The following is a 23374-nucleotide window of genomic DNA, read 5'->3' on the forward strand; positions in this document are numbered from 1 at the left end:
AATCATTCTAAACTGTACATTTCTCATCCGAATATTTTGCCCCCTCCTGTTTGACAAGCCAGATTTGAAGAGGACCATTTACACCACAGACGTTTAACATACATGTTTCTGTGGAAGCTATCTACTTTTTGCTGGTTTGCCTTTTGTGTAATCCAGGATTTTCCACTCCTGTTACTAATTTAGTGCCCTTTTGCTAGTAGAGTTAAAGGAGAAAGCGAGACAGGTTTGGAGTATACCCTTCGAAGAGCTGTGAAAATGTCAGGAATCCCTTAACCGAAAGACACAGCAACCTAGTGTGGGTCACCTATCGAATTAGGGAAACCTGGATCCCAGAACTGTGGAGCGTTTGCCTTGTCAGCCATGGCTGCCATTGTGAGAGAGAGGAAGCCTTGCACCTGGCTGTCCGGCTGAGCCACCAAGACTAAGATGACACTTGGCCAGACTGAACGGCCGGCATGCTGGGGGTGGAGGTGGGGGGCTCCGCACATCAGCGGTTTTCAGCCTCCGTGGCTTTTGGTCTTTGAAAGTAAGCAAGAAACTTCCCCTAGTTAGGACCATTACAATGAGGAGTTGACATTTCATCTGTACTACGAAATAATTCCATTTTAGGCCCTAAAGCAGCAACTAAATGTCCGGTGGAGGCTGGCGGCAACGATGCTGTGCCAATCCGGCCCTTACGGGTTGCTCACCAGGCGCTGAGCCGGGTCCTTTGAACGTGTTTCCTCCAGCGCCACAACACAGCCCTTCCCAGGCCATGGCCTTCTCAGCTTACTGGGAAGCAAACCAAGGTTTTAAGAACTGTCAAATAACTTGCGTTGTGTCATACAAGCAGTAGGTGGCACCATTGAGTTGAACCAAGATCTGTCTAAATCAAAAACCTACATTCTTGGGCGGCCTGGGTGCCTCGGTCGGTTAAGAGTTGGGCAACTGATCTCAGCACAGGTCTTGATCTCCAAGTCGTGAGCTCCAGCCCCACATTGGGCTCCACATTGGGCAATGGAGCCTACTTAAAACCTTACATTCTCTCTCTACGTCTTAAATTATTTTTAAACATATATTAAGAATGCTTATAAAATGAGTCTTCTGCCTCAGCATTTCTTTCTTTTCCTTTTTTCTTTTCTCTTCTTTTTTTTTTTAAAGAGGGGCTGGTACATAGTTGAAGGAGAAACAGAAACCCACCCAGGACCCAGAACTTTGATTCTATTTTTTTAGAGGCTAAAGTAGATTAGATTAATTTTTCCCCCCTCATACTCCATCACAGCAGTGTGGCGTCCATATTGACAATAACAATTAGGTAAGTAACTGCTTCATTAAAATCTTACCTTTGATCTTGCCTGAGACAGAGACTCCTAAGAACTGGTTAAAAGTTAGGTAACATTATTTTTGCCTTACTTTACTTTTGAGAAATTGTCAGTTTTCAAGTAGTTTGTCATGTACATTTCATAACGTCCATGTGTTAAAGGAACATTTCACAACCAAGTCAAGATGAAAGGGCCCAGTTTTAGGCAGGGAGTATTTTGTAAGTACATTTTAAAGCTTATAAGTGAAGAGTTTAAGTGATCCGAACCATGTCATACATTGGTAGATGGTACTCCTCTTTTTATAGTAATCTTTACATGCAAAAAAAAAAAAAATGCTTCTTTGTAACTAAATATAAATGCCAGCTCAAAGCTAATGTGGGTTTTTAAAAATCAGGTCTTCCAGCCCAATTCCTTTAATATTAGTACAAGCTCTAAATTTAGTTAACTTCAACATAACATAAAACTAATCAAATATGCTAGACATTTTACTTCTGCAGAGTTTAGGGCATTACCTAAATCATGAGCTTGCCTCTAATTGTGGGGTCTTATTTCCCTTTCAGATATAGAGGACTTAAAATATGCTGCTTTTGGAACCTACAGTAGCAATTTTGCAGTGAGCGCACTTACGAGCTATGACTGGTCAGACAGGGATGATGCGTCTCAGGGCAGAAAACTCTCTCCATTTGTCCTCTCAGCAGGAAGCGGGTCCTCCTCAGCTGCCTCAGTTCTTCAAAAGAAAGAGACATCATTTGGCAGTTCCGAAAACCTCACCATGACCTCTCTTTCCAAAGTAACAACCTTCGCAAGTGAAGATGCTCTTCCAGAGACTACTCTCCCAGCTTTTGCCAGTTTTAAAGATGTCATTCCTCAGGCCAGTGACCAAAAGGAATATGAAAGTGGGGACTATAAAGATTTCACAAGACAGGACTTGCCGACAACGGAACGGAGCCAAGAGGCCACCTGCCCAAGCCCAGCTTCCAGTAGCACTTCTCATGACACCCCCAAAGAGTGTTCAGATGACTTTGGAGAGTTTCAAAGTGAAAAGCCCAAAATCAGCAAATTTGACTTTTTGGTGGCCAATTCACAGAGCAAAATGAAATCCAGTGAAGAAATGATCAAAAGTGAGCTGGCAACCTTTGACCTCTCGGTTCAAGGTGAGTAGCTATCAGTAGCCATCATTGTACTGTGGTGGTTTCTTCCACTAAGGCGATAGATGTTCTTTCATACGAATGAAAAGTTGGTCTCTGGTTTAGGGGGAAGTAGATTTTGCAGCCTCTGAAGTCAGGGTCGATTATAGATAGCTATAAAAAAGGTTTGCAACAAGACTGAAGTCAAGCCAGTGTCCCTCAGATAATTGCTTTTGGGGCTAACAACAAACATAGCACAGAGTCTCTTGTTCATTAGTGTGTTGGCTAGAGGGGAGCTGTGTTCAAAGAGCCAGGGAGGGGCACCTGGGTGGCTCAGTTGGTTGGGCCTCTGCCTTCAGCTTGGGTCATGATTCTAGGGTCCTGGGATCGAGCCCCGCATCAGGCTGTCTGCTTGGCAGGGAGTCTGCTTCTCCCTCTCTCTCTGCCTACTTGTGATCTCTGTCTTCCAATAAATAAATAAAAAATTTAAAAAAAAAAAAAAAAGAGCAAGGGAAATGGATTTGATCCACTTGTGGGCAAGTTAGCTCTGCTCTTACTTCCTGGCTGTGGACTGTATTTTTTAGTTCAGAGACTGCAACGTGGTAGCCATGGATCTGCATCTGGTCTGCAGAACTGTTTTGATTGGTCTGCACAGAATGTGTTGTGTGTGTTTTTTTTTAAAGATTTTATTTATTTATTTGACAGAGAGATCACAAGTAGGCAGAGAGGCAGGCAGAGAGAGAGAGGGAAGCAGGCTCCCTGTGGAGCAGAGAGCCCGATGCGGGCCTCGATCCCAGGACCCTGGGACCATGACCTGAGCTGAAGGCAGAGGCTTTAACCCACTGAGCCACCCAGGCGCCCCAGAATGTTTTTTAATGGGTGGAACAGTTGCCAGTAGATAAGAATCGTGAGATTTCACAATCTGGATTTCTAGGTTTTCTTGAAAAGTTGTCATATCTGGCACTACTAGGCCTGTATCTCCCCATCTGACAATCCGGTGCGCTGAGTAGCACTTTGCAGCACTCTGACAGATGGGACATGCTGGCCCAGTGTCACAGGCCCACCACCTCTTGTCTCTGGCTGTCCTACTTCAGTCATTTACTTGACCTGCCTGCTCTCCGAAGGCATTTAAGCGTGCCCCTTCTACTTCTACTTAAGCCCATCCTGACTGAAGGTATCATTGATTTCTGTTGGATTGGGAGTAGGGAGGAGCTCAGTGCAAACCCATGACTAATGACTGGAAAAGAACCCAATTCTTATGCACTGATCTTTAAAATGCTATTTATTGCACACTTACCAGATGGCAATGTAGGGTAAACATCACTTTTACGTGCACTAGGAAACCAAAAAAAATTCATTTGACTCTCTTTATTGCAATACTTGCTTTATTGACATGGTCTGGAGCCAAACACACACTGTCTCCAAGATACACCTGGATAGCTTGCCAGAGAAGAATGAACGAGGACTGTGTTTCTGAATGCTTCGTGGCATAATCATCTAAAGAAGAGGGTCTCATAGCAAGGAAGAGCCTTGGCTTGAATTAAGCTGAGTATTGAGAACCTTTGACTGTGCTGTCCACTTCCCCAGGATCACACAAAAGGAGTTTGAGCCTTGGCGATAAAGAAATAAGCCGTTCTTCTCCCTCTCCGGCTCTGGAGCAGCCTTTCAGAGACCGTTCCAACACTCTGAGTGAGAAGCCAGCCCTGCCTGTCATCCGTGACAAGTACAAAGATCTGACAGGAGAGGTGGAGGTGAGTCAGGGAGTTTCCTCCAGGGGGCACATCTAAGACCATCCAGGCACTGAGGGCCTCAAGAAAAAATGCTTGTGGGGAAGTAAGGGCAGAAGGTCACAAGGAACCAGACATAAAATATTTAATTAGAGGGAGAGAATGGCAGCATTAGCCCTGGATAAAAATACTCGCAGGTGCAACATCTGCTGAAAGTTTTCAGCGACCTAAAAATTGAAATGATTCATGAGACTTCACAAGGTGGGAAGTGTTTGAAGGAAGTTTTCTTTGGGCACTTGGAATTTATCATTTTGGACTTAGCGAATGTTAAAACATCAAAATAGAGGAGGGAGAGAAACTTTCCGGATCTTTGTTGGCTGCGTCTTAGTCCCATGCTGTTTTTCTCCTATAGCCAATGCTCTTAACTCTCTGCCCTGCCCCCTCCTTGTCATTCATTCCGGTGCATAGCGGCCTAGCTGTGGACTGCGGGTGGGTTAGTGTTTACTCTTGTACAAAACATCTGTGTGGTTAGCACCTTTGAAGCAGTTTCTGCTATTACTAGAACAAACGAGGCAACATTTATAGAGGGAAGCTGCTACAAAACATACCTCTCAGATTCGCAAGTCCGGGGCTCAGAAGTTACACATATCAATAATTTTGAATAGTCATTAGTGGTTTCAAAAGATAAACTGTGCTTGAAGTAGAGTGGTTTTAATAAAAAGGAAAGTCTTCCAGTGCTCTTTAAATGGACAGAAATCACAGAGGATTCCAGGCTTCCCAGTTTAACCAGTTCTTAAAATTTCACAGGAGAATGAGAGATACGCGTATGAATGGCAGAGATGCCTGGGGAGTGCCCTAGATGTGAGTATGTCATTTTTATGGTGCTCACATGCATGTAAGTGCTGTCTTGTGCCATCTTGGCTTCTTTCTGTGGTTCATTTGAAAGGACAGAGGAAAACCTGAGGAAAGCCCTCCCTCAATGGCCTTATGCAAGGGCAGCTCTATGGAAAGTCACACATCCTAAGGGAGGCTTCTTTCACGTTTACGATAGCAAACATTGGCTCATTTGTCACTTGTGCCCTCACCTGTCACTGTGTTTAAAAAAATAGCAAAATGATATCATTAATGCTGCCTAAATTAAAATAGCATTTAAACTTAAGAACCCCTCTCTTTTCCAAAGAAACGGAGAATTGTTTCTTTAAGGTTAAAATTAAGTTCTCAGATTTGGGTCTGTGGAGTCATACATCTATCAGCCCATCATGCTTTTTCAGCCCCCTGGCTTCTCTATTGGGTTTTCTACTAATAGAAAATTGATTTGTGGTGACTATTCTCCATTATATGAGGTGGTGTGATTTTGTTTCTTGTAGGTCATTAAGAAGGCAAATGATACTTTAAATGGAATCAGTAGTAGTTGTGTGTGCACAGAAGTAATCCAGTCAGCTCAAGGCATGGAGTATTTATTAGGTATGTTCTTTTGTGTTTTACTTATTCAGAATCTTGAAGTTCACAATATTTTCAGTTTTCCCTTATGTTAAGTATTAACATACTTTCAAGCTACATATGACTTTCTAAGTAAGATGCTTGAGTCACAGAAACAACTGTTCAACTTAAGGTACCTATGGTGAAGTTTCTCAGTCCTTACATACATCCCAGTATAAAACTGGGTCTGTGTTACTGGTTTATCAAAGAATCTGACCCAGATGAGGCATTAGCATGAAACCCTTGCAGGGGCATCTGGGTGGCTGCATCGGTAAAGCATCCAACTCTTGATCACAGCGAAGTTCTTGGGCCCCCAATTAATGCCTTACCTTGACCATGCTCTGTCAGTTCTTCCTCTCTGCCCCTTAATGACATCACAGATTCCTTACCTTCCTGCCTGTCTTCAGCTATTAAATGTCTCAGTCCAGCTTGGGACCCCAGCCTCTGTCCAGTTCAGTATTGCTCTCCTTCTGAAGTTTACACTTGGCCCGTGACCAGAGCCACTGGTCTTGGACCCTAGTTGTTTTCAGATCTCTGCTCAGGTGTCACCTTCTGAGTAAGGTCTTCCCTGGCCTTCCTTTCTCAGAACTGTGCCCCCACCCCACCCTGGCACCTTCCTGCCCTTCTTCTGGGGAAGGAAGAGGAAAAGCAGAGTGCTCTACCTCAGCTGATGATGCCCTAATCTGAGGACCACCTGGAATTCCTCCAGTCCTCTCTTCTAGAGGCTCGGAGGAAAGTTGGGGATGTGTCTGGTGGCTGCCCTTAGAAAGTGAAGATGCTTGGCACCTTTCTTCCTGGCTGGAAGAATTCAGCCACAATTCAGAGACCACAGGAGAAGCGCATGTGCTGTTCTGCTAAGTGGATATAAAAGAAGAATGAAGCCACAGAGTTTGTAAATCATTGGGCATTCAGAGAAGTGAGATATTTCTTAATTACTTTGTGATGATATTGACAGATTCTTTTAGGCTTTTTTTTTTTTAAAGATTTTATTTATTTATTTGACAGAGACAGATCACAAGTAGGCAGAGAGGCAGGCAGAGAGAGAGAGGAGGAAGCAGGCTCGCTGCTGAGCAGAGAGCCCAATGCGGGACTCGATCCCAGGACCCTGAGATCATGACCTGAGCCGAAGGCAGCGGCTTAACCCACTGAGCCACCCAGGCGCCCTCTTTTAGGCTTTTGATGTTCCCATTTTAAATGGGAAACATTGAATGTTCAATCCCAGTTTAATGGAATTGCCCAAACTTAAACAGATGAACTTATAAAGAAGCCAGGAAAAATGTGCTAATACTTGCATAGTGTCTCTTTTTCTACAGGCATTGCTCTAAGCCTTTTACAGTATTAACCCATTCAGTCCTCCTTGGGGAAGTGGGTTTATCCCCATTTTACAGATGAAGAAAGTGAGGTCCAGAGAGGTTATGTGACTTGCCCAGAGTGACACAGCTAGGAAGTGGCAGAGCTGGGATTTGAACCCAGGTATTGTAGCTGTGGTTCGTGCTCTTACCGGGAAGTTACACTGCAACACTGTGTAGACTGGTCCCAAGGAGTAGTCCATTCACTTCTGTGCAGATACAGTCCACGTTTCCCACAAAGACACCAGCAGGTGGTAGTGCGACCCTGTGCTACCCATCGTCTCTGTACTTCCTGCCCTCACCCCGCCCTCTCACCCTCCAGGTGTCGTTGAGGTGTACAGAGTGACCAAGCGCGTGGAGCTGGGCATAAAGGCTACCGCAGTGTGCAGTGAAAAACTCCAGCAGCTGCTGAAGGACATCGATAAAGTATGGAATAACCTCATTGGCTTCATGTCCCTGGCCACGCTCACGGTAAGGCCACTTGGTGCTTAGCACTTGCTTTCCTTGCCAGAAACCTCAGCAGTAAAGTGACGTGTACGCCCCTGTGGCAGCATCTTCTGCAGGGTGAAGGTGAGGTGCCTCCTGGATCGTGGGACATTCGAGGAAGGAGATCAGTGTACAGTTAGCCGAAGGCCCCAGCTCGGCTCCTCGACAGCCCCTGGACTGGCGTTGCCCACATAAATCCAGAGCATAGGAAAACATCTGCTCTGGCAACATCCTGGGGCTGCTTCCTTTTTTTCAAATTTTATTTATTTAATAAATAACCTCTCCACCCAACATGGGGCTCAGACTTACAGCCCCAAGATCAAGAGTTGCACGCTCTCCTGCTGGAGCCAGCGGGGAGCCCTGCCAGCATCCCTCCATCCACACCTGTCACATACACAGACCCTCATTTTGCAGAGTGTTGCTGTGTATTCCTCTGCTTGCTCCTCTAGTTCCCTATGGCCCCATGTGTGTCCTTTTAAAACGCTGGGCAATACATCTTGCTGCCGTCCTGTGGTTCATTTAGTCTTTTTACTTTCGTAGGCCCTTGGATTATTTCCACTTCTTCCAGTTATGAATGGTTCCATTCTGAATATCATTAAGCAAATGATTACTCACCCTTCCAGGGATATAGTTCCTCCAAGTGAACTTACAAGGTCGGAATGTGTGTTTGCACACATGCTTGTGTTCATATATATATTATTGTGTGGCTTTCTAGAGAGTTTGGGCTAGTGGGCAGTGCTTCCAACAACATAGAAGTATACTTTTCTTTACACTATGTTCCAGCTTTGTTTGTCTGCTATTTCATTTAGCAAGTGCATAGTGAGTCCCTAAAGGTGTTCTGTTTTGTTTTTAAAAACTTTATTTTTAAGTAATCTCTACACCCATTGTGGAGCTTGAACTCAAAACCCTGAGATCAAGAGTCATCCTCTACTGACTTAGCCAGCCAGGCACACCTCCCCCCCCATAGGTGTTTTTATATTTCGTTCATTTTGTAGAGGCTGTGCAGTATTCCTAATGATAATTTACTCTATTTTCTTTATGTGTAAATTGATCATCTGTCTGTTTTGACTATTTGACCATCTATTCGGTGAAATATGTTATTGACCTTACATATTTCATATTTGTAATAGATTTATATATACACACAGATGTAGACTGGCAAGTTTATATCTGTTATTTTCGTCATCTTCTATTTTCCCTTCGTTTTCCATTTCATTGGGCAAAACTATTTTATTTTTATATATTCATGCCTATTCAGTTTGTCTCTGATAATATCCCTTATTTCACAATAGTCAGAAATTTATCTTCCTTCCACAGCTGGAATAAATATGCTATTCCATTTTCTTCTTTTCTTTCTCCCCTCCTCATGTAAGTGTATGACCCATCTGAGTGGGCCCGCCGTCATGGGGTAGGAAGTGGTCCTTCCTGCGCTGTGCCGATAGGCAGGTGGATACCAGCTCTCCCAACAACATGCCTTCAACAGCAGATCTTCTCACCATTGTTATTTTGCTTCTGATTTGTAATATTAAGTTCTTAAAGAGTTTAAATCATTTCCAAAATCTCTATTTTGTTCCCTTGGACTATTTTTCAATTTATAACCTAAAATCATACAGTTTAGGTAATTATTTTTTAAAAAACACAGTTCTGGCCAGTATAATAAGAAATAAAGTATAAATATTTGAAAGGAAGAGATAAATTATGTTTATTTGGTGATATGAAATACTTATAGAAACCTGAATTCAAGAGGTTAAATCTATTGAGTTTGGCAAAAAAAAATCTTAGCATTCTTACATATATTTTTTTAATGTATTAAATCACTCCAGTCCTTATCACTTCTGACCACATAGCTAGAGTTGCTGGTTCATTTTGTTATCCCCAATAAATCTGTTCTGCACACCCTCGAAGCCCGTTCTTTCTGAAATTCAAGTCTGGTTATGTCATTTAAATCCCATTTAAAATCCTGCAGTGGGCTCTCCATAGTCTTCAGGATCAAGTTTTAACTCCTTAGCTCAGTATTTAAGGCCTTTCCCATCCTCTGGGCTACCTTTGCCTCTTTCTATGTTAGACTGCTTTTCCCTCTGGATTCTGTATCACTTCTCCGAGAAGTATCCCACAGAGCCTTTGATGCCCTTCCTGTGTGTGTCCACAGCACATTCTCTCTGTCTGAGCACTTAACACGCCTATTGATAATTGTGTGTTTGCTTGGTTTTTGCCGGCTAGGTTGTTTGCTCCTTAAAAGCCAGATCGTGTTGTTTCTTTCTTTATGTTTTAATGCAGTGTTTGGTGGGACTTTGTACTTTCTGTTTTATACCCTTTTGAACCTACCAGTTTTTTTCAAACTAGATACACATTTTTATACCTCATAATGTTAATAACAGGTTTCAATTTTTTAAATAAGTGGATAAGAAAAATGAAACAGGAAAAAAAGAAAGGAAGGGAGATAAAATAAAGCCAGGAATGAAGTTAAGTATACAAAAGTGTGTGCTTTTAAAGTGCTTGCATTCGCTAGTGGTGAGCTGTAGTTAGTTGACTTTACCCTTTCTAGGAATTGACATAAAGAAGACATGATGAGTTCCATGATTCTCTGTGGTCATAATATAAAAATAAATCCACTTTTGGGAGATGCATAAATTTTCCGGTACTGATACCAGAAAACATTTCTTTTGTGGGCTTTTATAAAGAGGAAACTAATATAACCTATGTTATTTTCAACCTCCTTTCAGCAAATAAAGCAGTAGGTTTCACTGAGTCATTTCTTCTGAAATCTCTCAGTATAGGCCAAATGGCGTAGCTCCAAGTACAAGTTAGTGGAAGTCAATCTGAGTGTGGGAAAACAGACTGAACGGGAACTGGGAAGTAGCCCAGCAGGGCACATGGATGGTTGGCTCACATCTTTGATCTGTAAAGAAAACCTGCAAGTAGATGTGAACTAGACCAGCATCCCGGTAAAATCTGAGCAACACCATAAAGTGATTCATGAAAGGGAGGCACTGCTAATGAGTAAACATTAATTCAGACCCAAGCAAGATTTCATTTTCTACCTACTAATAAACCCAGATTTTGTTCAGTTTGCCTCTTAGAATCTTAATGGGGTCAGTGTGGTAAAATGGGAACTCTTCCTTAGGGAATTTATTAGGAACTATAAATTGATATCACCAATATATTTTCCCCTCCGTCTATGAACCCCTTGAGGACAAGGACCAAGAACACATTTTGTTTCTTTTCTGTTCTCTATCTAAGCACGGTGCCAGGCACTGCATAAACACCCAGTAAAAGGCAAGTGAATGGAAGGACTTACATTCCGAGTAGTTTGGCTCAGCAGTTTAACTTATAGGAAAACTTCCCAAGGCAATGGTTCTAAATACAAGCTCACAAAAAAAGGCAAGTTAGGGGCACCTAGGTGGCTCAGTCATTAAGCATCTGCCTTCAGCTCAGGTCATGATCCCAGTATCCTGGGCTCTAGCCCCGAATCAGGCTCCCTGCTCAGCGGGAAGCCGGCTTCTCCCTCTCCCACTCCCCTTGCTTCTGTTCCCTCTCTCACTGTGTCTTTCTCTGTCAAATAAATAAATAAAAACTAAAAAAAAAAAGAAGAAGAAGAAGAGTTAAATGCACAAGTTGTTGTTTGTAAAAGTCTAGAGGATCTGTCAAGTCAGTTGTGTTGTGAATCTTCATATTATGATGCTCTGCTCTAAAAAAGGAGCCCCAAGTTTGAAATAACACAGAACTGTCACTCCAGGACTGGAAGGAACTAAGCTACAACAGCACGAGGGTTGTGTTTGGGTGATGAAACCCTGGGTTTTCTAATGTTTCTAAGCACCAGCTACAAACCAAATGAGTTGGCTGATGACATATTCAGGGGTGGCTGTGGGACAGGAGAGGACATGTTACTGGTTGTTTATTCTGGAGTTCACTGTAATGTTACCTCTGCTTCATCTGAGCCTCTCTCACCGGTCTTAAAGAAGTCTTACGTCAAAACTCATTTATGGCATGTTTTATAGCAACAAGATGTCCTAAGACCAAACATTACAATCTAGAGATCAGTATGCGTCTGGGTCTGTCCTAATTCGCCATCTTTTGCTTCCTAACATTATGCTTATGTGAACCAGATGAAGCGGGAATATCTTCTTCATCATCAGCCGACTTTTACTGAGTGCTGACCATGTACTGTACCCTGTTCTTAACTCTTAACTTTTTAATGTACTTAATACAGAACTTTCAAGGGTAGATAGTTATTCTCCCCCCTTCACAGGTGAAAAACTGAGGCACCAAGATATCACCTGGGTTCAGTCTCAAAATCAGAAGTCTGCTTTTCAGCCACTATACTCTGTTGCCTCCTTGAAATGGGCAAACTGGATGGGGAAAACCAGAGATGTGCAGAAGCCTTTCTGGGAAAAGATGATTGTTACTTAGCATCTGAGTTAATGAGGTGAAACACCAGGCGTCTCTCCTAGCAGCAGCTTGATAGAAAAAGTCAAGTTATTTCCTGTACATTTTCCCCCATTTGTAGCCCAGGACTAATTTGTGGGACACCTGGGTGGCTCAGTTAAGCTGATGCCTTTGGCTCAGGTCATGATCCCAGGGTCCTGGGAGTGAGCCCCGCATCAGGCTCGCTGCTCAGCAGAGAGTCAACTTCTCCCTCTCCCTTCTCCCTGCTCATTTTCTCTTTCTTTCTTTCTCACTCTCCCTCTCAAATAAAATCTTTAAAAAGCAATAATAATAACCTCACCCTTTCCATTTAGATTATAACATTCTTTGTTTTGATGGCAGTCAGTTTCTCATTTAATTAATGTTTTGAAAACTTGATTTCTATACAAACCCTCCAGTCAGGGGCACCTGGGTGGCACAATCATTTGAGAGTCTGGCTCTTTGTTTCTGCTCAGGTCATGATCTCTGTGTCATGAGATGAAGCCCTGCATTGGGCTCCGTGCTGGGCATGGAGCTTGCTTAAGATCCTCTCTCTCCCTCTCCCCCCAGCTCCACTTGTGTGTGCACTTTCTAGATAAATAAATGAATAAAGTCTTTATTATCCCACACACCTCAAATCAGCTACTCATCTCTTCTCTCCAGGTTTTGGTAGAAAAAGAGGGCTGTGATACGAAGCATCTGTCCTTGCCCTGAGCTCTTTGCAGAAAAATTATCATGGAAGACCAAGTGCCTTAACCAAGCTCCTTATATAGTCATCCTTTTCAGTTTGGCGCAAGAGATATTCAAGGCAAACCCTGGCGTGGGTTGCTATCATGTAGTGACTTCTTGAGGTCGCCACTGTCACTGGGTGAGGTGGAAGCCACTTTCATCCTTGTACATCTTTTCAGACTTCTAGACTCCCCCAGTGCTACAGCTGCTGCTTGTGAGAAAGGCTTGCCTTCTGGACAGCTTCTCCAGGCCTTCCTGCCTGCCTTCCTCTAGTAAATACAAAAATCTGTTATAGCATTCAATAAGTTGTGTTAATTAAACCATTGAGGAACTTAGACAAGTGCTTAACCCAAATAACTAATGCCCCTGTAAAGATACAGGATATCCCATCATTCTAAAAGGTTTCCTTGTGCTCATTCTTTGTCATCATCCCATTCAGAGATTATAATCCCTATTCTGATTTTTTTTATACCAAGGATTAATTTTGTTTAGATCTTTTTAGAGAAGCCATAGAGGGGCATCTGGCTGGCTCAGTGGGTAGAGTATGCGTCTCTTTTTTTTTTCCCATTTTTTTCTTTTTTTTTTTTTTAAGATTTATTTATTTGTTTTAGAAAGCATGTACACGTGTGAGTTAGGGGGAGGGACGAAGGGACAGAATCTTAAAAAAAACTCCCTGCTGAGCATGGAGCCCAATGCGGGGCTTGATCCCTGGACCCTAAGACCTGAGCCAAAACCAAGAGTCAGATGCCCAACCCGCTGGACCACCCAGGTACCCCAAGTATGTGACTATTAATCTTGGGGTTGTAGATTGGAGCTTTATGTTGGGTGTAGAGATTACTTAAAACCAAAAAAAGCTATAGAATTTGCTTTTGTGATCTCAAAGAACACTTGTTGGGTCTGGTTACCCATCTAACCTGGGAAATGTTGCCCTGTTCACATGTGATGATTCTAAATCCGTCAGTGTGGCAGAAAGTGAGGTAATGGGAAGAGTTGCCAGTCATTTATGTCCTCTCATCAAGCTCCCACGAGGAACCTCCATATCTACCATCCATGTCTAGTGAGTGATGTTACCTAACATTTTTTTTAGACATGGGCTGACTGTATAGGGATTAATTAGTCTGTAGCTAGAGAACCCAGGAATGCATGTGGATTGTACATAAACTCAACTGAGTCTTCATTTCCTCTAATTATTCATGCTTTCCCAGTTGTGCCTTTTTCACCTAGTTAGCTGTGAGAGAAAAACAGTCCTCCTCTTCTTGGCTATTATTCCTGATTATACCATGTCATTTCCTTTTGGTAACTAGTAGGTCTTTGGTCTGTAAAACTGCCTGAAGAATAGTAGGCATTCTCCAGAGGAAGTATGAGCTAGGACTTGTCGCAAAGGAACTTTGACTCTAAAAATAGATATGTGAATGTAAATGACCCAAACCAACATCTGTATAGTTTGGTTGGAACAAAACTCTGCAAACTCCAGGGACTCTGGCTGGGAGACAATACAGAGAGCTCATTACTAGAGAGAAGCAAGACTGAGGTTGTATAGGAAGCTTTTAACTCTTCATAGTTGCTTCATTTTAGGTAGAATTTAAAGTTCCTTAATGAACTAAATTGCCATAGTCCTGTTTGAATAGTTTATTTTGTACCTAGAACCTGTCAGGCATCATGCTGTATGCTTTACATTCATTCTCATTTAACCCTTGTACAGTCCTGTGAGGTCAGTAAGATCATCCCCATTTGCAGCTGAAGAAATTAAGGCTCAGAGATGAACCTTGCCTGAAACGGACAAATCAGGGACTTGAATGCACATCCTAGCTTTATTTTATTTTAATTTAATGTATTTTATTTTATTTTTAAGATTTATTTGCAGGGGGGGCCTGGGCATCTTAGTGGGTTAAATATCCGACTCTAGGTTGGACTCAGGTCATGATCTCAGGGTCGTAAGATCAAGCCCCACATCAGGCTCCGTGCTCAGTGCAGTCTGCTTGAGACTCTTTCTTCCTCCCCACTGTTTGTGTGTGCTTTCTCTTTCTCTCTCTCTCAAGTAAATGTTTTTTTTAAAAATAAAGATTTGCTTATTTGAGAGAAAGAGCACCAGTGGAGAGCAGGGGGCAAAGGGAGAGGGAGAAGGAGGAAGTAGACTCTGCCCACAGTGCGGAGCCCCACACAGGGCTCGATCTCACAACCCTGAGATCATGAGTGTCAAAAGTCCATTCTTCTTACTGTGTCCATGGCGGCTTCCAGGATGCTTTAAAAAAAAAAAAGATTGTTTCTTCCATGAAGACATCATGAAACTCTTACCATCAAGAAGCAGCTGTATTACCTTTCTTGAGGGAAAAGGGCCTAGCGTGTTAGGGCTCCGTCACAGTAGTAGTGCTTGGGCTGAGGAAAGCAAAGCACAAGACCACTGCGGCTCCTGGCGTTTACTGAAGTTGAAGTTCTCCTGTCAAGCTTCGGTGCGCTCATTGTGCACGGACGAGAGCTCCCTCTTGTGGTGGGAGCGCGCGCATCTCCGCGCCCAAACCGAAGGCGCTGGGTGTTTCTCAGGAGGTAAATGTCTCTGCTTTCCAGTGAGCTGAGTGAATTGTTACCTCAAAGTTGAAGTGCAGTAGGTTTGGAACAAAGAAAGACTCGGCCCTGGAAATCAAAATGGATCCATGTTGCCATATAAAATCTACGGGAAGAGACCGGCCATTATTCTGCTAACCTCCAGTCAGCTGAAAATCCCACAGGCTTTGATTCCATTGTCACCCTTGGTATAGAGCAGGTTCTCAGGGGCTTCCTTCCAGTGTGGCATATGCAGTGAATTTCCAAGTTCTTACTTCCCGTTGCTGTGGCAACGGAAGTTGCCAACTATTTTTTTAATATGGCAAATATTTTTAAGTTATTAGTTGTTATTAATAACTAGTAGTTAATAATAACTACTATTAAAATATCTTTAATAAAGATATTTTTAATTTTTTTAAGTTGCCAACTATTACTTTTTTATATGGCAACTATTATTTTTAATAGTGGTAGCATTTTGTCATCTTGGAGGTGCACACATTGTTTTATTCTTTTTTAAAGATTTTATTTATTTATTTGACAGAGATCACAAGTAGGTAGAGAGGCAGGCAGAGAGAGGGGGGGAAGCAGGCTCCCTGCTGAGCAAAGAGCCCAATGTGGGACTCGATCCCAGGACCCTGAGATCATGACCTGAGCCAAAGGCAGAGGTTTAACCCACTGAGCCACCCAAGCACCCCTTCACACACTGTTTTAGAGATCTAATATTCATTATGTTTCTGCATGGCTATCCTCAGTTGATGTTAGGGGAGAGGGTAGATGGAATAAGGCACACACACACCCCCAAAGATGACCATGTCCTAATCCCCGGAACCTGTGAATTTATTACCTTATGTGGTAGAAGGGACTTGACAGATGTGATTAAGTTAAGGGTCTTTAAATGGGGAATTTAATCAGGCATAGAGTGAGCATGAGAAAAGCCAATATGACAGTTGAACCAAAGAGAAAGATCGGCAGATTCTGTGCTGTTGGCTTTGAAGATAGGAAGTGGAACCATGATTCAAGGAATATACAGGTGGTCTCTAGAAACTAGACAAAGGAACAGATTCTCCCCCTAGAATTTCCAGAAAGAATGCTGTGTTGCTGGATTACTTTAGAATTCTGACCTCCAGAACTATAAGAGAATACACTTAAGTTGTTTTGTTTCTTTTTTAGAGATTTTTATTTGTTTGGCAGAGAGTGCATGCACAAGTAGGGGGAGTAGGAGGGAGAGGGAGAAGCAGGCTCACCACAGAGCAGATGGAGCCCGATGTGGGACTCGATCCCAGGACCCCAGGATCATGACCCGAGCCAAAAGCAGTTGTGTAACCAACTGGGCCACCCAGAACTCCAACTTAGGTTTTATTTATTTATTTTTTTAAAGATTTTATTTATTTATGGGGCGCCTGGGTGGCTCAGTGGGTTAAGCCGCTGCCTTCGGCTCAGGTCATGATCTCAGAGTCCTGGGATCGAGTCCCGCATCGGGCTCTCTGCTCAGCAGGGAGCCTGCTTCCCCCTCTCTCTCTCTGCCTGCCTCTCTGCCTACTTGTGATTTCTCTCTGTCAAATAAATAAATAAAATCTTTTAAAAAATAAAAAAAAAAAAGATTTTATTTATTTATTTGACAGAGAGAGATCACAAGTAGGCAGAGAGAGAGAGGAGGAAGCAGGCTCCCTGCCAAGCAGAGAGCCCGATGCGGGACTCGATCCCAGGACCCTGAGATCATGACCTGAGCCGAAGGCAGTGGCTTAACCCACTGAGCCACCCAGGCGCCCTCCAACTTAGGTTTTAAACAACTAAATTTTTGCTCCTTTGTTAGGGCAGCAGTAGGAAAAAATAGACAAAACAGTGAAACTGAGAATCAAAATGGTTACATTATAATCCAAGCCAAAAGTCTAGAATTACTTGTGGAACTGTGTTTAGATCATTGTTTTATATTAGCCAAACTAGTCCGGGTTTGTTCTATGGGAACAGCTCCCCCCCCACCGTCTTAGTCATGTAAAACCACAGAGCTGTGTTGCTCCTGCCACATGTCCATCTCAAGTTGGAGGGGTCCTTGTGGAAGGTCCTTCTCATTCAGGGACCTAGGGTGACAAAGCCTCCACCACATGGAACATAGCTGATTACTGTGAGAGGGTCAAGGGAACATGACAAACAGCATATCGGTCTTAAAGACTTCCTCCCAGAAGTGACACGTGTGGCCTAGGATCTGCTTGCTGTATGGCTGTGCATCATTTCAGGGGCTAGGAAGTGCCCATCCTGCTATTTGTCCAGAAGAATTATAGTGAGGATATTTAGAAAGAACACTAAATACTACCAAATTCTCCTTTGATAATGATTTTCTTGGATACCATTTTAGCTGTTTATTATTGACTAAAGACTCAGGATTATATATCCCAGTCTCATTTTGGGACTTACTATATGTAGGTCATTTATACTGTAACTACTTTTTAAAAATCTTTACTAAATACATGAAACACTTGCCAGTAAATGTAGATGATGTTCAATTTAAAATGGCCTGCAGAGGGCATACCTTCTTAAACAATTACCGCCATGGATCCATGTCACACTGCTGCTAAGTACAACAACCCCCCCCCTGCTTATAGTTGTGTACTTATAAAGGTTAATGTTATCATTTGAAAGATTAATTTGACCACAGGGTAATTTATGAAGAGCCTTGTGATTTTTCACAGGAGATTGCAATATGACCTTTTCATTTGCTTTCTTTATGCCTTTGGCAAGCAGATATTTAAAGGGCTTTTCTTAATTGGATTGATTTCAAGATTGGTTTTTCCCAGATTCTAATTATTTCTCAAATAGCCCTTGTGTAGTAACATGGTAAGTATCTATAATGTGGATTACAGAAGGGCTACTGTATTTTTTTTTTTAAAGATTTTTATTTATTTATTTGAGAGAGAGAGACAGTGAGAGCACGAGCGAGGAGAAGGTCAGAGAGCGAAGCAGACTCCCCATGGAGCTGGGAGCCTGATGCGGGACTCGATCCCGGGACTCCAGGATCACGCCCTGAGCCGAAGGCAGTCGTCCAACCAACTGAGCCACCCAGGCATCCCGGGCTACTGTATTTTTAACCTCTTAAAAAAGCTTGCTTGATTTTGTCAAAATAAATGATTTTAATAATCATTTAGAGCACTTCAGAGAACTTCTTATATATCTCTGAGGGTCCCAGCAGCTACTGAGAAAGGAAGGTAGGACAAGTGAAATCGTTAATCATTTTATAAATGACAGAACTGGACAGCAAACAAATAATAGTACAACCTGCTTCTGAATTTTTTTTTTTTTTAGATTTTATTTATTTATTTGACAGAGAGAGATCACAAGTAGGCAGAGAGGCAGGCAAAGAGAGAGAGAGGAGGAAGCAGGCTCCCCACTGAGCAGAGAGCCCGATGTGGTACTCAATCCCAGGACCCTGGGATCATGACCTGAGCTGAAGGCAAAGGCTTAACGCACTGAGCCACCCAGGCACCCACAACCTGCTTCTAGATTTGACCAGAGTTGGCCATGATTACACTAGAAAAAAGAAATTATTGGGGCACCTGGGTGGTTCAGTCAGTCTGCCTTCGTCTCAGGTCCTGATCCCAGGGTCCTGGGATCAAGTTCTGCATTGGGCTCCCTGCTCAGCAGGAAACCTGCTTCTCCCTTTCCTTTCCACCTGCTTGTGCACTCTTGCTCTGTGTGTGTGTGTGTGTGTGTGTGCATGTGTCAAATAAATAAACAACAACAAAAAAAGTTATTATCTAGCTTGGCCAAGGCCATGTAGGTTCACTTCAAGGTCAGAGTCCTCATGCACATCTGTGAAATGTCTGCCTCCCCTTTTCTTTGAGAACTGTCTGTCCTTCCTGCCCTAGGTGTGATTGGAATGGATTCAGCTCAGGTTAGTTTGAGAAAGGTTTGTGAAGCTAATACATAGTTTATGATTTCAAATTAGAAAGGGATGAGAGGGCCACCTGAGTGGCTCAGTTGGTTGAGCATTTGCCTTCAGCTCAGGTCATGATCCTGGAGTTCTGGGACATCAGGCTCCCTGCTCAGCAGGGAGTCTGCTTCTCCCTTTGCCTCTGCCCCTCCTCCCTGCTCCCGCATATGCACTCTCTCTCTCTCTCTCTCAAATAAATAAAATCTTTTTAAAAAGCGGGAGGGATGGGCGCCTGGGTGGCTCAGTGGGTTAAGCAACTACCTTCAGCTCAGGTCATGATTTCAGAGTCCTGGAATCGAGCCCCGCATCGGGCTCTCTGCTCAGTAGGGAGCCTGCTTCCCCTTCTCTCTCTCTCTCTGTCTGCTTCTCTGCCTACTTGTAATCTCTCTCTCTCTGTCTCTCTCTCTCTCTCTCTCTCTCTCTCTCTGTGTCAAATAAATAAATAAATCTTTTAAAAAGGCGGGAGAGATGAGGAAACATCATATATAATCTATACATTTTTCTAGGGAGAAGCCATTTTTTCCCCTTGGGAAGAATAATACAGTTTTTCAGATACAAAAAGAGTACACTAACTTCCCAGTGGTTCCGCTTAAACTAATGGTAAAAGATGTAACTATTATTTTGCCATCATCCTGGGTCACCCCAGTATCCACTAGACCAACCAACATGCCATGCTCTCAGATCCTTGACCACTGGACTCAGGGACCCTTGTCTCCATGCTACTTCGGCCACCCCCTCACACAAGTGTCTCAAACTATAGTACCTGCGCCATCTTAAATTCCGGCCGTTTTCTGAGCCCAAATTCACAACCCTCTAACTTGTTCACACTTCCACAGTTCTTGTTTTGGGTTCTCAGTATGGGACAGTTGTTTGATCCTTTTACTGGGTTGTCATCAACTCCCAGCCTTACTTTTTGCTCCCACCTACTTGGTTCTTAGCTTTTGAGGTTCTTTATGTCCACCCTTGGACAGTCACTGACCCCAGTTCGCTTAGGACTGAGGGATTTCCTGAGAGCTGAAAGTAGAACAGGAGGTTGGGCACCCTGGTCTGTGACATCCATATGTGGAAGCGCTATAAGGCAGTGTCCCAGGCCTCTCCTGCCAGCAGCACGTTCAGCGACATCACCTTGGGCCTTGAAATCCGCCACAGTGGGAGTATTTATACCGTGGGAGTCCACAGATGCTGTGTTGTGAACAGATGAGAAGCTGAGGCAGTGTTCTCCCGTACTTGAGAACCATTACCCAATTCAGCAGAGTCCTTCACGTATTTGACAGATATGAGAGACATTTGAGACATGTCTGCTGTCCCACCGCAGGCTCAGTCCTTCACAGAGAAACACCAGCCAGCGCCCACAGCGCCCGTGCTCTGGGGAGCACAAGCAAAGGCTCACTGTGGGCCCAAGAGGTGGGCAAACACTTTCGGAGAAAGCACTGTGAGAATCAAGTGACTCTGGAATTTGTAGTAGAAATGATTGTCTGCTATATTTTTGGTAAACTGTGTGCTTCACAGTCTTTATATAATAAGATCATGCGTGTGTGTGTTTCTATGTGTATACGTATTTGTATGGATGTGTGCTTTTTTTTTCTCTTTGGAAAGTCCATTTTTTAAAAGATTTTATTTATTTATTTGACAGACAGAGATCACAATCAGGCAGAGAGGCAGGTGGGGGGGTGGGGAGCAGGCTCCCCACTGAGCAGAGAGCCTGACGCAGGGCTTGATCCCAGGACCCTAGCCGAAGGCAGAGGCTCCAACCCACTGACCCACCCAGGCATCCCGGAAAGTCCATTCTTAATGGTGGAAGAGGGGGGCAATTTTGCCCCAAAACTGGCCGGGGATCCTGTTTAGCACTTCCAGTGCAGAAGATAGGCCCCACAATAAAGAATGATTCAGCTTAAAATGTTAGTAGTGCCAAGTTTGAGAAATCTCTGCTGGGGCACAGAAAATCAAAATAAATTGATTTAGGCATATCTAAAACTTCTTCACATTAAGAATATAGCTTTTTGGGGCACCTGGGTGGCTCAGTGGGTTAAAGCCTCTGCCTTCAGCTCAGGTCATGATCAATTTATGTCAAGTAAATAAATAAAATCTTAAAGAATACAGCTTTTCTGGGGCCCCTGGCTGTCTCAGTCAGTATGGCATGTGACTCTTGATCTCAGGGTTGTGAGTTCAAGCCTCACACTGGATGTAGAAATTACTTTAAAATCTTAAAAAAAAAAAAAAAAGTACAACTCTTCCGAAACTTTTTTTTCTTTTTGCTTGTTTTGTTTTGGTTTTATAATTCAAGTATTTTTCTTAATTGAAGGATAACTTAGTGATATGCACAGATCTTAAATACATAGTCGAATCGGTTTCGACAAATGCATTTAGCCATGTAAGCCCACACTCCCTCCATATACGCAGTGTTTTCATCACCTTTTAAAGTTCTCTCTCGCCATGATCTGATTCCAGAAATAACCACTGATCTATTTTCCAAAGACTTCTATCACCATAGAGTTGCCTGTTCTAGAACTTTATATAGAATTACATAGTATATATATGTTCTTGTGCCTGGCTTCTTAGCATCTTTTAAAAATTCATCTGCATTGTTGTGTTTATCAATTTGATCCCTTTTATCAGCAAGTCCTATTCCATTGTGTTGATATACCATGGATTTTTAATCCATTTTTTTACTTCTAGAAACGTGCTATTTCCAGTTTGGCTAACCTGAGTAGAGTTACTGTGAACACTTCTTGTGCAAGACTTGGTTCACATGTTTTCATTTCTCTTGGATAAATATCAAGGAGTGGGATTGCATAAAAGTTCATATATTAGATATGTATTTTAACTTTTAAGAAATGAAGAACTCTGGGGCGCCCGGGTGGCTCATTCGGATAAGTGGCCAACTCTTGATTTCAGCTCAGATCTTTGTCTCAGGGTTGTGAGTTCGAGCCTCGCACTAGGCAGCATGGAACCTACTTTAAAAATAGAGAGAGAGAGAAAGAGAGGAAGGAAGGAAAGTGAAGAGCATTCCAGGACCACCTGGCCAGCTCAGTAGGTAGAGCATGTGACTCTTGATTTTGGGGTTATGAGTTCAAGCCCCCTGTTGGGTGTAGATATCACTTAAATAAATAAATTTTTTTACTGAAAAGGGGTAACTCCTTTGGGTCTCCTTCCTCCCCGGGAGCCTTGTATTATCACTTTGCTGTCCCTCAATAAATCTTACATTGCTGCCCACAAAAATATATATATATATATATATTTGAAGGAAGGAAGGAAAGAGAAAAATTAATAGCTTTCCAAAGTTGGGACCTGCCGTATTAAGCATTGGGCTATCTATACGCCATACTTCATAGATTTGTTGTAAGGAAGAAATTAGATAATGCATGTGAAGAGCTTAGTGTGGTATGTAGCAAGTAAGGGCTTGACTGATAATAGCTGTCTTTATATTTACTCTCTCTAGCTGGTAACTTCTAAATCTCACAGTCTTGAGTGCTAGAACTATGTATGTGTCTTACTGCTTATGTAACATCAGAACTTGGCTGCCCCACAGGCAGTTCTAAGTCAGCATATACAAAACTGAACTTTTTTTTTTTAAGATTTTATATATTCATTTGACAGCACAAGCAGGGAGAGAGGCAGACAGAGGGAGAGGGAGAAGCAGGCTCCCTGCTGAGTAAGGAGACCAGTGTGGGACTTGATCCCAGGACCCTGAGATCATGATCTGAGCCAAAGGCAGGTGCTTAACCGGCTAAGCCAGCCAGATGCCCCACCAAACTGAACTCCTACCCCCAGCCCCAAAGGTGGGTCTTCTCTCATGTGCCTTATTGTAAATCCTGTTGGCTGCCCAGGACCTCTCCCCCTCTTGCACATCTCACACATCACCCAGGCTTTTTCACGTGACCATATGTCTCCGTCCCCCACTGTCGCTTCCCCAGTTCTAACTTGCTTTACTAGCTGTCTCCTGGATCACTTAAAATAGTGCGTAACTGAGGCCCATAACTTGAGGATTGCCATCCACAGTTCATTGCATAACACTGCAATCAGAGGGATCTGTCCATAATACAGACCTGATCTTGTCATGGTCCAGTTAGAACCCTTAGTGGCTTCCCAAGGTAAAGTCTCTTCTCTTCCTTCCAAGGCCTTCATGCTAGAGTTCAATCTCCCACCTCCTTTCATAAGCTTGGCTCCCACGCCCTAGATTTCTTCCCATAGCCAATCTCCTCTTTAGAGGCCTTTGCCTGTGCTGCTTGTTCTATCTGCACTGAATAAATACCGTCACCCCTCTTACCTCCCCCCCGTCCCATCCCATTCACCTAGCCTATACCTC

At 43.1% G+C, this 23374-nt stretch overlaps 1 protein-coding gene across 14 annotated transcripts in view; it reads left to right on the top strand.

The window, feature by feature from the left end:
* The window catches only part of SYNRG (synergin gamma), an 88982-nt gene that overhangs the window by 63057 nt on the left and 2551 nt on the right, over positions 1–23374 (top strand). For 10 of the 14 annotated variants that reach the window (XM_044248439.1, XM_044248441.1, XM_044248442.1 and 7 more), the window contains 5 exons: positions 1862–2455; positions 4016–4179; positions 4963–5016; positions 5523–5619; positions 7306–7454. In XM_044248439.1, the coding sequence (XP_044104374.1) occupies positions 1862–2455; positions 4016–4179; positions 4963–5016; positions 5523–5619; positions 7306–7454 (1058 nt within the window). The remainder of the gene's footprint in view (positions 1–1861; positions 2456–4015; positions 4180–4962; positions 5017–5522; positions 5620–7305; positions 7455–23374) is intronic. The other 4 variants (XM_044248446.1, XM_044248453.1, XM_044248452.1 and 1 more) reach the window with 2 other exon arrangements.

The sequence above is a fragment of the Neovison vison genome, chromosome 5 (assembly GCF_020171115.1).
Source record: "Neovison vison isolate M4711 chromosome 5, ASM_NN_V1, whole genome shotgun sequence".
Taxonomy (NCBI): domain Eukaryota; kingdom Metazoa; phylum Chordata; class Mammalia; order Carnivora; family Mustelidae; genus Neogale; species Neogale vison.